We start from the raw sequence: 15678 nt of genomic DNA, 5'->3' as shown, positions 1-15678 counted from the left end.
AAAAACTGTTGCGTTGTCTAAGAGACAGCCTCGGGCAGCCAGTCAGCATTAATCTACTTAATTGTCACAAGAACTCAATGGAACTTGTGCTATTTCTGGCCCCTTTTACAAATAAGGATATTGAGACAAAGGCAGTTTACATAATTTGCCCCAAATCATCGCTCTGTTGGCAAAGTCAGTACTCGAAACAGTAAAGTCTGACTCTGGAGTTCACAATTTTATACATTAAACTCCTTTTGGAAAGAAATAATATGTTTAATGATGTTTTATGTACATTGTAGATGCATCACATTTTATTTATTTGGTTATTCACTATATTCTAAAATATTTTCAGTAATCCTGATGGTCTGATTATGTGAGCATTTTTATAATGCAGAAAAATATACATAAGAAACCAGAGTCACTGGCATTAAATATATATTGCAAACATCAAAGGCCTTCTGCCACAGCCTTTGGCAAGGACTTTCATAGTTGTTTGAAATGAAGCATGACAGGTGTTCACATATGTGTAAGGGAAAGGAATGCTTTAATAAATACGCATATGTTTTCAGTATTCCCATTTACACTTGTTTGAGAAAGCTCTTCAGAACAGGAAACACTATTTATGTTCAAGGACTGAATCATTAAACCCAACGCATTTTTGTTTAGTCAGATGTGAAATAATACAAAGTTAATTGATAGGCAAGATCTCAGTGTCCTAGAATCCAATTACAGAGTCTTCAACACACTAGTGAAATAAAAGTTAATGAGGCATTTTCAAAGACATTACCGTTTCATGATACTGATTTATTTTGAAAAATGCCAAAGTTAAATTTACTATTCTGAAGAAAATTGTCTTCATTTTGAAACTCCAATCAAAAGAAATATCATTAGTTAAAAATATATAAATATATATGCCTGTGTGTGTATGTATATAAAGAGAGAGAAAGGGAGAGAGAATATTAGGTGTCCTTCAAATTAAGATTTTTTTCTTGCTTTTCTTTAAAAGGCAATTACAACTGTATTTATATTGGTATTGGTTTATTAATGGTCCAAGAAAACTGGTCAGTTATAATGTCATTGCCCTCTGATTCACGGTAAATGAAGGGAACAATTATTCCAAATCAGCACTAATTCAAATATGATTGGCCTTATACCAATGCTAACAAAATAATTACAATCATGAGTTTCCATTATTATGATAAGTTTATAGTAAGGAGTGAATTGGTTTGGCCCGTCTACAGAACACTTGTCAAAATGTGTTTTTTCCCCCACAACTGAAGGTGATATATATTTAATATTATACAATTTATTTTCCAATAAATAAAGGCTTATTTTGCAAGTGAGCAGGTATAATGAAACCCAGTCAGTTGATAAAATGGATGACTATAAAGAAGCACTAGATGATCAGTAACTATAGAAAGCTATAAAATTTTAAAAACCTATAAAATTTTAAAAAGTGTAAGAAATTAATGTCCATAAAATGTCATCTAAGATTTTTTACACCAGAAAAACTTAACTGTTTCTAACAATGGGTAATTTTATACAACCACACAAACTTATTAGTTTGTAAATAATAATTTGTAAACTCACACGCATATTTTAGGTCAATGATTTTTTCAGAAAAAACCCACTCGCTATATATTCCAATAGCTGTATTGCTATATCCAATGAAGTAATGGATATAAATATTGATGAGAACGGTTTGCATTTACAGATTCATTTGCTTTTTGCTCTTTATAACAGAAAGCTATTTTTAAAGCTTTGAAATTGCTAGGATTCTATTCAAATGTTATCTACTCTGTGAAGCTTCCTCTTCTCTAGGAGTCAGAAGTAAACATTTCTTAGGCAGTAGTCCTTGGCATCTAGAGCATACACGAAGGGCTTAGCACTGACTTGGCACATAATAGGTACTTAAAAAATATTGATTAAATAAATAAATATCTTTGTGACAGAAAAAATTTCATTTATTTATTTATTTATTTATTTATGCGTGTCTCATCTACTAGACTATAAAACCTCCAAGAAGGACCATGCCTTATAATACTTAATTTTCAGAGTTTATGACAGTATTAAGCATAGTAGGAAATTAATTAATTTATCAGTTAAATATACTTTTGACTGCAAGCAACAGAAAAACCAACTATCATAGCTTAATAAATATGGGTAATCATTCTCCCATACCATGGGCACCAGAGATAAGCAACCCAAGGCCAAGGCAGCAGTTTGATTAAATCAGGCTTTCTGTCCCTCTGCTCCACCATCTTTCCTTCTATCCCTTTGCTTCACCATCTTTCCATCTGTCCCTCTGCTCCACCATCTTTCCTTCTGTTCCTCTGCTCCACCATCTTTCCATCCTTCTTTCTGTTCCACCATCTTAAATGTATTATTTATATTTTATTGTATTTACACTTTATTGTTACAAGGCCGCTGTTATGCCCAACTTCTAGAATCATGTCCTCTTTCAGGCAGAGAGAAAGCAAAGGAAAGAGGGCTTGCTATTCTGAAGTTTCTAAATTTTTCTAGAAGAGAAGAGTTCCCCCATTGAATGCCATGCACATCGCATCAATAAGAACTAAGTCCCAGCCTCCCTTGAGACTACAGAATGGTCAAGCTGATGGAGTTCATCATGGCAGGCTTAGACCAATTGTGATGTAGCCCCCAGGAATGGGATGGGGGCCTATTTTCCAAGAGATCAGTGGATTCTGCCTTCTACCTGAACAATTTGGTGTTTAATTAGCATAAAAGAAGGGGACCATTGTGTAGTTAGTGGACAATATGCATCCCTCAAAATATTACCTGAGTAGAATTGTGCGGTCGCGTCTACTACGTCGGGGGGCGGCCGGTTGCTGAACCCTCCGCTCTCGGCATTGCTCGGAGGGTACCGGCGGCAGGGGCTCTTTCCCGGAGGCAAGGGCGAGGCGGGAGACTGGGCCCGGTCCCCGGCGGTGGCGTGCAAGGTGTGGAGGGCGGCGAGAGGAAACAGGCGGGACATGTTTCTTTGAGGGTGAAGAAGCCGAGAGCGTTTATTAGGGGAGAGTACACGTTTATATAGAGCGGTTTAGAGGGCGGGCTAGCTGTAGGGGTTAAAGGCTTGGATTGGTTCTGAGAGGGCGCGGAGGTCGATTGAAAAGGGCGGGAGTTGCTCTGGTAACGGGGAGTGGGCGGGCAAGGTAAAGGGGGCGGTTTTCTCCGGCAAGCTTCTCCTGACAGTTGTACTTTGGGGTGAGGAAATGGGGCCTGCATCCGGCTCCACTTTCTCAGGCCCGGGGGGCCGTGGAGGGCGCTACCGCCCGTGCCCACCACCCTCCCCAGGGGCGGATCCGGTCCCCTGGCCCAGGCCCGCCAAGTTGAAGCACGTAATCAGTATCCCGCAGAATTGTATTTCTTGAAATGAATTACTCATGTTACATGTCATCTCCAATGCATCTTTAAATTTTTATTTATATTGGTTTGGCAAAATTTAATATGAGCAGTTTCCATTTCTTTGAAGATAATTACAAATGCATAAAATCTGTATTTTTAGTTACACTGGAAAAGAAATGCAACATTGAAAAGATGCATTGTTTTCACCAACTTTACTAAAAAAATGTGGGTCTTGCTCTTATAAATTGCAAGAGACATTCAAATTGTAATTATGTTCTCTGTCTTTTCTTAGGCTTGAAAAGATAAATATGAATTTAGATTCCATTCATCGATTAATTGAGGAAACACAAATCTTCCAGATGCAGCAGACATCCATTAAATCACCTTGTGACAGGGCAGAGTCTGCCACCCCCTCTAAGAGTACCCATAATTCTTCTTTGCCACTTTATGGGCCACAATCGCATGCTGCCCCAAATTTCTGGGCTCACTCATACAACATCAAAGAATGGGATATTTGTGAAGAACTTCGCTTGCAGGAACTGGAAGAAGTCAAGGCCAGAGCTGCTCAGATGGAGAAGACCATGCGGTGGTGGTCGGACTGTACTGCCAATTGGAGAGAAAAGTGGAGCCGAGTTCGAGCTGAAAGGAACAGTGCCAGGGAGGAAGGAAGACAGCTCAGAATACAATTAGAGATGACAGTGAAAGAGTTGAATGCTCTGAAGAAGAGACAAAGCTTGCCATATGAGAAGGAGGCATTCGATGGCAATGTGACCCAGGACTCGAAGCTTCCTAGTTTCTTAGAAGTGTCCTATGCTCGTAAAGATCAGTTTCAAAGTGGTTTGCAATGTGAGTCTATAAGACAGTGTTTTGTAAAGAAACAATTTCCTACAAAGGAGAGCACAAATACTAAGGTAAGAAAACCCCCAAAGAGGACCTAGATGTTATGTGCATATTTGAATGCTCTATACATACAGCAATGGAGAGAAGAAATCTGGGAAACCCAATGGTGACCTCACCAGTATTTTAGCAGCAAAAATTAACAGAGTTTTTTTATGTGAAAAGAAAATATTTGGAGATATTTCTCTCTATTTACCCTAATTATATCAATAATAAAAAATGATCCATAGAATAGTTGAACACTTCCCAAGGTTTGGGCCTCTGGTCTCACAGTTAACTCCTTGTAAAATGGTTTCCATATACATCTACCTACTTTTGGAACTCCTTGGTACACTATAGAATCTTGACATTTCTGAGTCTTCTGTAAAGAAGAAATTTTAAAGAAGTTATTTAATCTAGCACTAATTCATCCATGGACATCCCCTATTTTTAAACCTGGTAAATGCCATTAACATCCCTTGAAGCATATTTTGGGAAACTTTAGACAATCGTGTTATTTCTTATCATGCTATCATTTTATATTACAGCTCTTTTCTATTAAATTCCATCTCTACAAATATAAAGTCAGGTTTACAATTCCATCTAAAATTTTAAGCTTTTGTATGACACATGGAATTTGTGGTAGGTATAACCTAGATTCCAGTAAAAAAGAAAAAAATTTAAATACTTCAGCAAAACACTTACTTCTGCTTATTTGACCTTCTAGGTTTTTGTTGTTTTTTTCTAAATTGACAATCCAGACCATAGTACCTTTGTGTACATCTTTGGGAAAAAGTTATATACTCTTAAAATTCAATTGCATTAATTAGGTAATTGAATGCACTGATGGGGATGAGGAATTGTAGCTAACATAATGTGCTCTGAACCCAAAACATATTTCTGTATTATTTACAAGGCATAGGCACCGCATTTGAGGAGAATGTGAAGCCTTCTCTTTACATTTGTTACCCTCAGAAATTCTCAGTGTCTTGGGACTTCATCTAGAGTAGCTCTGTGTATCATCAGTGTCAAGAACAAATCATCCATGGTGGGTATTTATTTAAAGTTTGTGTATCTAGGAGAAAATGTAGTTAATCTTCCTTCTGATGGTAGAGAAATAAGTATTGGCTGTTGAAGATGCTTCACTCAGTTGTTTGTATTTTGCTCTGTTTCCCTGCCAACTCTAAACCTAATGAAAAAAATACTGGGGGATGTAAGGATTGTCTGAACACAGTATTTTCCATAAACTACATGTCTTATTTCATTCTTTCCAAAATAGTGCATATAACAATAATATTAATTTTTGAGAAATTTAAGAGGTCAACCATACTAGGTAATGGGGATGATGTATAAGTGAGATTTTATTTGACCTTGGCTATTAATGAATTGCTTTATTTCATTTCAAACTCTGATTATTGATGCTCACATTTATTAAAATGTCCCATTAAATTCTATTTGAGATTCAACTAAGGAACTATGATATTTCAATAAACAAGCCTATTAAAGTTATCCTAGAGTTCCTTGAAAATTCTTCTTACCCTGTTCTCTACAGATATTAAAAAAATAATCCTTTGGCTTCACTTGGAAACTCTCAAGTGCCTTGTAACAAAAGAAATTTTGAAGAGGAATTCATCAACTCATTAAATAACTCTTGACTGCTGTCCAAGTTTATGCAGGGTTATTTTTAGCTGTGATTAGAAAAAGAATACTTAAACTAAAAGTTAAAGCAGAACTTTTAAGAAATATATTTTATTATAGTAAGGTGGAAAAGAAAATGATATAAATTTGAAGAAGAATGCAGTTAAAGTTTGGCTATGTAACACTCTTTACAAATGATAATTAAATGAAAATATAGACTTGATTCTGAACCTATAACATTTATTTTCTTTGGAAAATATGCTTTTTCTAGATTTTTCTTCTGAGGGATTTAAAAGTTCAGTAATATTAGTTGTTTTGTGATTTTTCCTTTCAGGAAGATGTGATTATTGATCCATTAAGATTAAATGAGGATTTGAAACTCAGTCTAGATTGCCCTGATTTATTCAAGAATAGTGGTTCTGAAAACAGTGCAGCAAAGCTTGGACTAAGACTGCATGCAGTAAACATGCCTTTGGAGAATGAAGTACCTGAAATTTCAACTTTGCAGGTGCATTTGGATGAGTTCCAAAAAACCTTATGGAAGGAAAGAGAGTAAGTGCTAAGCATCGTCTCCTTTAGCCAAGTCTGAGTTTCAAAACTCTTAAAATTGTTAAGTTTGATAAACTGGTCATTTGAGAATGTATTTCATCCATGACTAACCATTAAATTGTAAGATCTTAAAAATACATTTAAAAAGTAATTATTTAATAAAGTTATTTATGTCTTGTTTTTATCATTCATTTTAAATGACTTTTATCATAATTATGTTCTCATGATGTCTGGAAGATTCACTTAATTATATTTTAATTCTTAATGTATATAGATAAAATGTCAAGTGTATTGTCTTAAGTTTTACAACATTCTTTGACTTTGTTGAATCAATAAAAATGAATAATTATGTTAATATTAAGAACAGACAACTCACAATTTTGTGAGGTTTTGATCATAGGAAAAGGTACCTTATGTATTGACCATTTGTGGTACAGAGAAAAGAGTACAAGGCTTGCAATTAAGAGGCTTGGATATTCATCTTGGATCCAACATATTCTAGTTCTCTGATATTGGGTTGGCCCAGAGTGCACTATTTTCTCCTTTGTAAAATGATATCTATCTTCTGGTATTCTGATTACCCATTTTTTGTGTAAGAAACTTCCCAAACAATGGTTGTTGTTAACAACAGTCATTTATTCTGTTCATGAATCTTGAGCACGGCTTGGCCAGGTGGCTTCAGCTGGGACGGCTTGAAGGCTGGGGGGTGACTTGAAAACTGGGGTCTAGAACCATCTGAAGATGTGCTCACTCATGTATCTAGTGGTTGATCCTGGTTCTCAGCTAGGGCTTTTGTGGGAACACAGACCCGTGACCTCTCCACATGTCTGCTTGTTTCCTACAGCATGGTGGCTAGGTTGCAAGTGAACGTCTTAAGGGAACACATGGAAGTATATGGCATTTTTATATCTGTGTCTCCAAAGTCAATTGAGGTAGCCTCAAATGCCTGCACCAGATCAAGGGGAAAGGAACACAGACTGCACCATGTAATGGGAGACGTGTCAAAATCATACTTAAGAAGGGCATGGAGGATGGGGTAATGGTGTTGGCCATCTCTGGAAAATGCAATCTGCCATGTCTTTCTTCCCAGAGGCCTCATAAAGATAAAACAAAAATGATGTCTGTGAAAGTGGCTGGTAATAGGAATTACTCTTTTTTTTCCCCTTCATGATTGGCTTAGAAAATATTATTAGCATTGTGTGGAGTATTTGATTTGTTTAAAAATGTGGCCCCCAAATCTGAAAATAATTATTTATCCACCTCTTTACTTAGGAGAATCTTGATAAGTAGAATCAGAAACATGAATGTGATATAAAATATAATACAATGTGATATAATATAAAATGAATAGTAAATATATGTTGTGTATATTATAATGGCTTAGATGTGCCCTGCTTTAAATTGACTAAAATATCGATAACTATATATACAAGCCTTTCACAAATACTGTAAGTCTTTTATCTGCCATTCCTTTTCTGTCAGCCAAAAATTTCTAATTTATTAGAACCATTCATTCATTTTTTAGCTTCTTTGTCCAAATCTCACCATTATCAGATTGTGGTAATACAAATATCTGTGTACAGAATAAATATTTATAATATATTATAATATATATAAATATAAATATTTACATTATAATTTTATATATTTTATATATAAATTTCTAATAGAGCTGATCAACAGTAGTAGAAAAGAGAATAAAAATAAGTTAATTTTTAGGCCTGTATATACATATACTATTGACTTTATATGGACCTATAGCTCCTGATCAAGTTCCAACTTCTATGTTTTTATTTCTTGAAGAATTTAACGTTTTAATGATTGTAGAATCCTCTTAAACCCAATCCCAATGTTACTTCAATGACAGAGAATAATAGGAATAATATGATACTGCTGTTTCCTGGATGTGAACTTTTCTGAGCTATGGTGTCAGTTTTAATGATATTCATCTGTATTTCTACACACTGTCACACACACATACAAACACACTTTCTATTTTTTGGAATAAATTAACAACCCCCATAGAAAGCAAACTCTCAAGTTCTCAGCAACTTCAATAGATAAACCAAAGACAGCCCAAGAGATGGGGGTGGGGGAGAGGGCCTTTGATTCAGCTTTGTGTCCTGCTCCCCTGGGCATTACGAGTTAGGGATGTGTGTCCAGGAATCAGCATCACCATTGCCATGAATCCTCACTAGACTTGCATGAAGCCCTTTTTTCCTATCTCAAGAGGATGTTTCCCAAGGATGTAGAATGTAGCTATTACTATAAATCTGTCTAATCTTTTAAACTTTTCCTCCTGGAATCTCAGCAAGTGGGTGGCTTAAGTTGAGAAAATGTAAATGCAATTTTTTTTAAGATCCCAGATCGTGGGAACAGTGTCTTGACGAGTGCAAGGATGAAACTGAGGGAACTCAGGGAATCACTTCTACCACTGGCGCTGACTAGGACCTCCTCATAGAATATTCTAAGCTTTATTACATTGTTTACACTTTGTATATTGTTTCATTTTTACGAGTAATTATCCAGTATCTGGAAGTCCTTCATATACTTAGAATTTGTATATTTTTGACCACTTAGATAAAGACTTCTCTGGTAGAAAATATTGGCTTGAGAGTGGGAACCTAATTCTCTTAGAGATCTGGTGTGCCTGAACGTTTATGAAGAGGAGCTTTGGCCATATCAAATATTAATTAAAGAAAACTATGATGTAAGATATTTCAATGAACTGTCTTACTATTCAGAACTTCAACTTAAGCTATAGATAGCCTGTATCCCTTACAAAACATTTGCTTTGTGCCATTTCAAACAAGCTTTGGTCTTTTCTTTCCATTTTATTTTCTTAATTTTATTCTGTCTATAAGGAAAGTAGTATGCTTCTATACTTATTCTTTGCTTCATTGAATATTGACATTTTTATCAATAAAATGAGATTTAAAATCCTGGTGAGAAGGTGTCAGCAAATTGAAAATGCTTCAAATATTACAATGAGGATAGAATCTATCTATCTATCTATCTATCTATCTATCTATCTATCTATCTATCTATCTATCTGTCTATCTGCCTACCTACCTACCTATCTCTATCTTAATTCCTCTAATAACACAATGAGTAGACTGGCAGGCAAATCTGGTTAATATTGTTCAGTGTGATGTTGTTAAAAATCAGAAAGCCAGGTTTCCTTAATGTATTTACTGTCACTAATGGAATGTGCAGTAAGCCTTTGCCTTGTTTCAACCGTCCAGTATCTGTCATGTGTTCGGACACTCCTCCACTTTGTGATTCACAGATACAGAAATGCTAAGTCTCCACTACAGTCTCCTTTTGTGCAACCACTTGACCCAGGAACAGCTATGCAGCTGTAGCTACCATAGACTTTTTTTTTTTAATTTAGTTTTATTGAAATATATTCACCTACCATACAGTCATCCATGGTATACAATCAACTGTTCACAGTGCAATCATATAGTTACGCATTCATCACCACAATCTATTTCTGAACATTTTTCTTACATCAGAAAGAATCAGAATAAGAATAAAAAATAAAAGTAAAAAAAGAACACCCGAACCATCCTCCCATCCCACCCTATTTGTCATTTAGTTTTTGTCCCCATTTTCTACTCATCCATCCATACACTAGATAAAGGGAGTGTGATCCACAAGGTTTTCACAATCACACGGTCACCTCCCGTAATCTACATTATTATACAATCGTCTTCAGGAGTCCAGACTACTGGGTTGGAGTTTGGTAGTTTCAGGTATTTACTTCTAGCTATTCCAATACATTAAAATCTAAGAGGTGTTATCTATATAGCACATAAGAATGTCCACCAGAGTGACCTCTCGACTCCACTTGAAATCTCTCAGGCACTGAAAATATTTCGTCTCATTTTGCATCCCCCTTTTGGTCAAGAAGATATTCTCAATCCCATGATGCCGGGTCCAGATTCATCCCCAGGAGTCATATCCTGCATTGCCAGGGAGATTTACACCCCTGGGAGTCGGGTCCCACATAGTGGGGAGGGCAGTGAGTTCACCTGCCGAGGTGGCTCAGTTAGAGAAAGAGAGGGCCACATCTAAGCAACAAAGAGGCACTTGGGGGAGACTCTTAGGCACAATAATATGCAAGTTCAGCCTCTCCTTTGCAGTAACGAGCTTCATAAAGGCAAGTCCTACGATAGAGGACTCGGCACATCAAACCACCAGACCCAATGTTTGTGACAACATCAACACCAGTCCAGGTGAGGAAATCCAACCCTGCACCTTCCCCTAGCTTGGGGGTAAATATATGTTTTATTCTCTGCCCAAATGACTTTGGGATGTGTCATTATTTTACTCTAACCTATACTAAACTACCATATCTCACTTCCTATTCAAAGTTCCATGTAATTGTGGTGTTTGAACAAACTGACTGTAGAGTTATATTGTTTAGAAAATATAGATCCTGCACCAAATAGACATCTCTTCCTTTGGTCTCACATGGAAGTTGAAGTTTTAAAACACAATCAGTTTCGACCTTTACCCTTTGGCCCGGTTTGCCCTAGTCTTAACCAGATCTGCTTCATTTATATCACTAATTGAAGTCTGGGCTCTTTTTCAGCTTTTTTTTTTAACAGTTGCTGTATGCGCTAATACTGACATTCATATCTGCCAAGCTCTAGCTCTGAGTTTCAGGTGTCTCAGAGATAACACATTGTTCCAGAGACCAATGAGGTTATGCACTAAGGGATCAGCATTTCAAAGTTTGGAGATAGCCATTACAATTCAGGAATAGAGTTGACTGCTGTAAGAGCTTACAATCTAGGGATCATTACAATAGTCATGTCCACATTAGGCTATGTTCTAAGATTCAGTTCTGAGTTTACACATTGTAGTTAGTCCAAATTGGTGAGGCATCATAGTGTTTGCCTTTATTTCTGGCGTACTTCACTCAAATACTGTGTACAGGATCCATTCACCTCGTTGTGTGTCTCACAGCTTCACTCCTTCTCATAGTTGTTCAATATTCCATTGTATGCACACACCACAGTTGACCATTCTGTTCCTCAGTCTATGTACCCTTAGGCCACCTCCACCCATTGCAAATCATGATTGCTGACTCCATGAACACCAGTTTGCAAATGTCCATCCATATCTCTGCTCTCAGATCTTCAAATGACATACCCCATAATGAGGTTGCAGGACCTTATGGTCCCCACATACTTAACTTTTTGTGGAACCACCACACTGACCTTCAGAAAGGCTACACTATTCTACCTGCTCATTAACAGAGATAGGTACATCCCTCTCACCATGTTTTCTCCAACACTTTTACTCCTATATATTTTTTTCCTACAATTTTATAGAGTTGTATTCACATACCGTACATTTATCCACAGTGTACAATCAGTTGTTCATGGTATCATCATAAAGTTGTACATTTATCACAACAATCAGCACTTGAACATATTGATTACTACAAGAAAAAAATTTTTTTTTTTTTAGCAATAATAAGAAAGATGATAAAACGAAAAATAACATGTCATACAATACAATAGTAAGGACAGAAAATAACACCACTACCAAGAATCCCATATTCCTCCCCTATATCCCCCTCTTATATACACTTAGCATTGGCATATTGCCTTTGTTACACTTAATGGAGGTATATTACAATGTTACTGTTGACCATAGACTCCAGTTTTCTTTGATTATGTTTTTTCCCAAATACCATCCCTTTTTCAATCCTCTACATGGTTGACATTCATTTGCTCTCCCACATGCAAAAACATTTTGATATTTGTATATTTAATAACAGTAACTGGCCACTATAGTTTTTGCCACGTCATACAGTCCCAGTCTTTATCATCTATCTTTACCTCTGGTGTCATACATTCTCCTATCCCACCTCTTTCAGCTTTACTCACAGACATATTTGTTCAGTGTACTTACAATACTGTGCTACCATCACACAGTATTATGCTATCTATTTCTGGATCTGTGCAATCAATCCTGCTAAACATTCTGTAGTCCTTCAGCATCAAATACCTGATCTCTACCCTCTTTCTATCTCCTGGTTGCCTGTGTTGTCAGCTTTTAACTCCCAAAGTTTGTTCATTAATGTCTGTTCATATTAATGAGACCATACAGAATCTGTCCTTTTGTTTCTGGCTAACTTCACTCAACATAATGTCCTCAAGGTTCATCCACATTATTATATGATCCATGTCTTTGTTCTGTCTTACAGCTGCATCATAATATTCCATCATGTGTATCTACCACAGTTTGTTTATCCACTCATCCATTGATGGACATTTGGGCTATTTCCATCTCTTGGCAATCATGAATAATGCTGCAGTAAACATCAGTTTACAAATGTCTGTGTCTTAAGTTTCAGTACCTCTGAGTATATACCTAGCAATGGAATAGCTGGGTTGTACAGAAAATCTATATTTAGCTTCCTGAGGAAATTCCACACTGTCTTCCAGAGTGGTTGCACCATTCTACATTCCCACCAACAATGAATAAGTGTGCCTCTTTCTCCACATCCTCTCCAGCACTTGTCATTTTCTGTTTTTTTGGAATGGCCATTCTAGTAGGTGTGAGATGATATCTCATTGTGGTTTTGATTTGCATTTCCTTAATAGCCAGTGAAGTTGAGCATTTTTTCATATGTTTTTGAGCCATTTGTATTTGCTCTTTAGAAAAATGTCTGTCCATGTCTTTTGCCCATTTTTTAATTGGATTGTTTATCTTTCTGTTATTGAGATGCAGGATTCCTTTATATATTTGGGATATTAAACCCTTATCTGATATGTGGTTTCTAAATATCATCTCCCATTGTGTAGGTTGCCTTTTTACTTTTCTGACAAAGTTCTTTTATGTACAAAAGTGTTTAATTTTGAGGAGATCCCATTTGTCTGTTTGTTCTTTGGTTGCTCGCGCTTCGGGTGTGAGTCTAAGAAACCACCTCCTATCACAAGATCTTTAAGACATTGCCTTACATTTTCTTCTGAGAGTTTTATGGTCTTGGTGCTAACATTTAGGTCTTTGAACCTTTTTGAGTTAATTTTTGTATAAGGTGTGAGATAGGCATCCTCTTTCATTCTTTTGGAAATGGATATCCAGTTCTCCAAACACCATTTATTGAAGAGGCTGCTCGTTCGCAGTTGCTTTGGCTTGACTGCCTTATCAAAGATCAGTTGTCCATAGACGTGAGGATCTACTTCTGAACACTCAATTCGATTCCACTGGTTGGTATATCTGTCCTTATGCCAGTACCATGCTGTTTTGAGCACTGTAGCTTTGTAATATGCTTCAAAGTCAGGTAGTGTGAGACCTCCCACTTCGGTCCTCTTTCTCAAGATATTTTTGGCTATTCAGGGCACCTTGCCCTTCCAAATAAATTTGGTTTTTGGTTTTTCTATTTCTGTAAAGTAAGTTGTTGGGGTTTGAATTGGTATTGCATTTAATCTATAAATCAGTTTAGGTAAAATTGCCATCTTAACTATATTTAGTCTTCCAATCCATCAAAATGGTATGTTCTTCCATTTTTTTTTAGGTCTTGTTCAATTTCTTTTAGCAGTTTCTTATAGTTTTCTGTGTAAAGGTCTTTTGTGTCCTTGGTTAAGTTTATTCCTAAATACTTGATTCTTTTGGTTGCTATTGTAAATGGGATTTTTTCTTGATTTCTTCCTCTTGTTGCACTTTACTTTCAGATAGGAACACTACAGATTTTTATGTATTGATCATGTAGCCTGCCACTTTGCTGTATTCATTGACTAATTCTAGTAGCTTTGCTGTAGCTTTTTCTGGATTTCTTACATATAGAATCATGTCATCTGCAAATAGCGAAAGTTTTACTTCTTCCTCTCCAATTTGGATGCCTTTTATTTGTTTTTCTTGCCTAATTGCTCTAGCTGGAACTTCCAGCACAATGTTGAATAACCATGGTGATAGTGGGCATCCCTATCTTGTTCCTGATCTTAGAGGAAAAGCTTTCAGTCTGTCCCCATTGAGTATGATGTTAGCTGTGGGTTTTTCATGTATCACCTTTATCATATTGAAAAAGTTCCCTTCTATTCCTATTCTTTGAAGTGTTTTCATCAGGAAAGGATGTTGTATCTTGTCAAATGCCTTTTCTTTGTCAATCAAGATGATCATGTGGTTCTTCTGCTTTGATATATTGATGTGGTGATTACATTAATTGATTTTCTTATGTTGAACCAGCCTTGCATACCTGGAATAAATCCCACCTGGTTGTGGGTATAATTCTTGTAATGTGTTGCTGGATTCAATTGGCGAGTATTTTGTTGAGGATTTTTGAGTCTATATTCATTAAAGAAATTGGTCTATAATTTTCTTTTTTTGTAGTATCCTTGTCTGATTTTGGTATAGGGTGATGTTGGCTTCATAGAATGAGTTAGGTAGCTTTCCCTCTTCTTCAATTTTTTTGAAGAGTTTGAGCAGGGTTGGTACTAATTCTTTCTTGAATGCTTGGTAGAATTCACATGTGAAACCATCTGGTCCTGGGCTTTTCCTTTTTGGCAGCTTTTTGATGACTGACTCAATCTCTTTACTTGTGATTGGTTTGTTGAGGTCATCTATTTCTTCTTGAGTCAATGTTGGTTGTTTATGCTTTTCTAGGAAGTTGTCCATTTCGTCTAAGTTGTCTAGTTCATTAGCATATAGTTGCTCATAGTATCTTCTCATTATCTCCTTAATTCTGCAGGGTCAGTAGTTATATTTCCTTTCCCATTTCTGATTGCATTTATTTGCATCTGTGCTGTCTTTTTTTTTTTTTTTGTTAGCCTAGCAAGCGGTCCATCAATTTTATTGATTTTGTCAAACAACCAACTTCTGGTTTTGTTGATTCTCTCTATTGTTTTCCTGTTCTCAATTGCATTTATTTCTGCTCTAATCTTTGTTCTTTCTTCCCTTCTGTTTGCTTTGGCTTTAGTTTGTTGTTCTTTCTCTAATTCCTTCAGGTGAACATTTAACTCTTCAATTTTTGCTCTCTCTTCTCTTTTAATATAGGCATTTAGGGCAATAAATTTCTCTCTCAGCACCACGTTTGCTGCATCCCATAAGTTTTGATAAGTTGTGCTTTCATTGTAATTTGCCTTGAAGTATTTACTAATTTCTCTTGTAATTTCTTCCTTTACCCACTGGTTTTCTAAGAAGATGCTGTTTAGACTCCATATGTTTGTGAATTTTATGACCTTCTGCCTTTTATTTATTTCCAACTTCATTCCATTATGGTCTGAGAAAGTGTTTTGTATATCAATATTT

General features: G+C 36.2%; 1 protein-coding gene across 1 annotated transcript in view; it reads left to right on the top strand.

Moving 5' to 3' along the window:
- The window catches only part of CCDC102B (coiled-coil domain containing 102B), a 202080-nt gene that overhangs the window by 44547 nt on the left and 141855 nt on the right, over window positions 1-15678 (top strand). Inside the window, exons 2-3 of the mRNA XM_037806288.1 lie at window positions 3638-4256; window positions 6194-6411. Of these exons, the coding sequence (XP_037662216.1) occupies window positions 3654-4256; window positions 6194-6411 (821 nt within the window). The 5' untranslated portion in view covers window positions 3638-3653. The remainder of the gene's footprint in view (window positions 1-3637; window positions 4257-6193; window positions 6412-15678) is intronic.

The sequence above is a fragment of the Choloepus didactylus genome, chromosome 16 (genome assembly GCF_015220235.1).
Source record: "Choloepus didactylus isolate mChoDid1 chromosome 16, mChoDid1.pri, whole genome shotgun sequence".
Lineage (NCBI taxonomy): Eukaryota > Metazoa > Chordata > Mammalia > Pilosa > Megalonychidae > Choloepus > Choloepus didactylus.
Note: the sequence above shows the minus strand (reverse complement) of the source record. Positions and strands in the feature narration are given on the sequence as shown.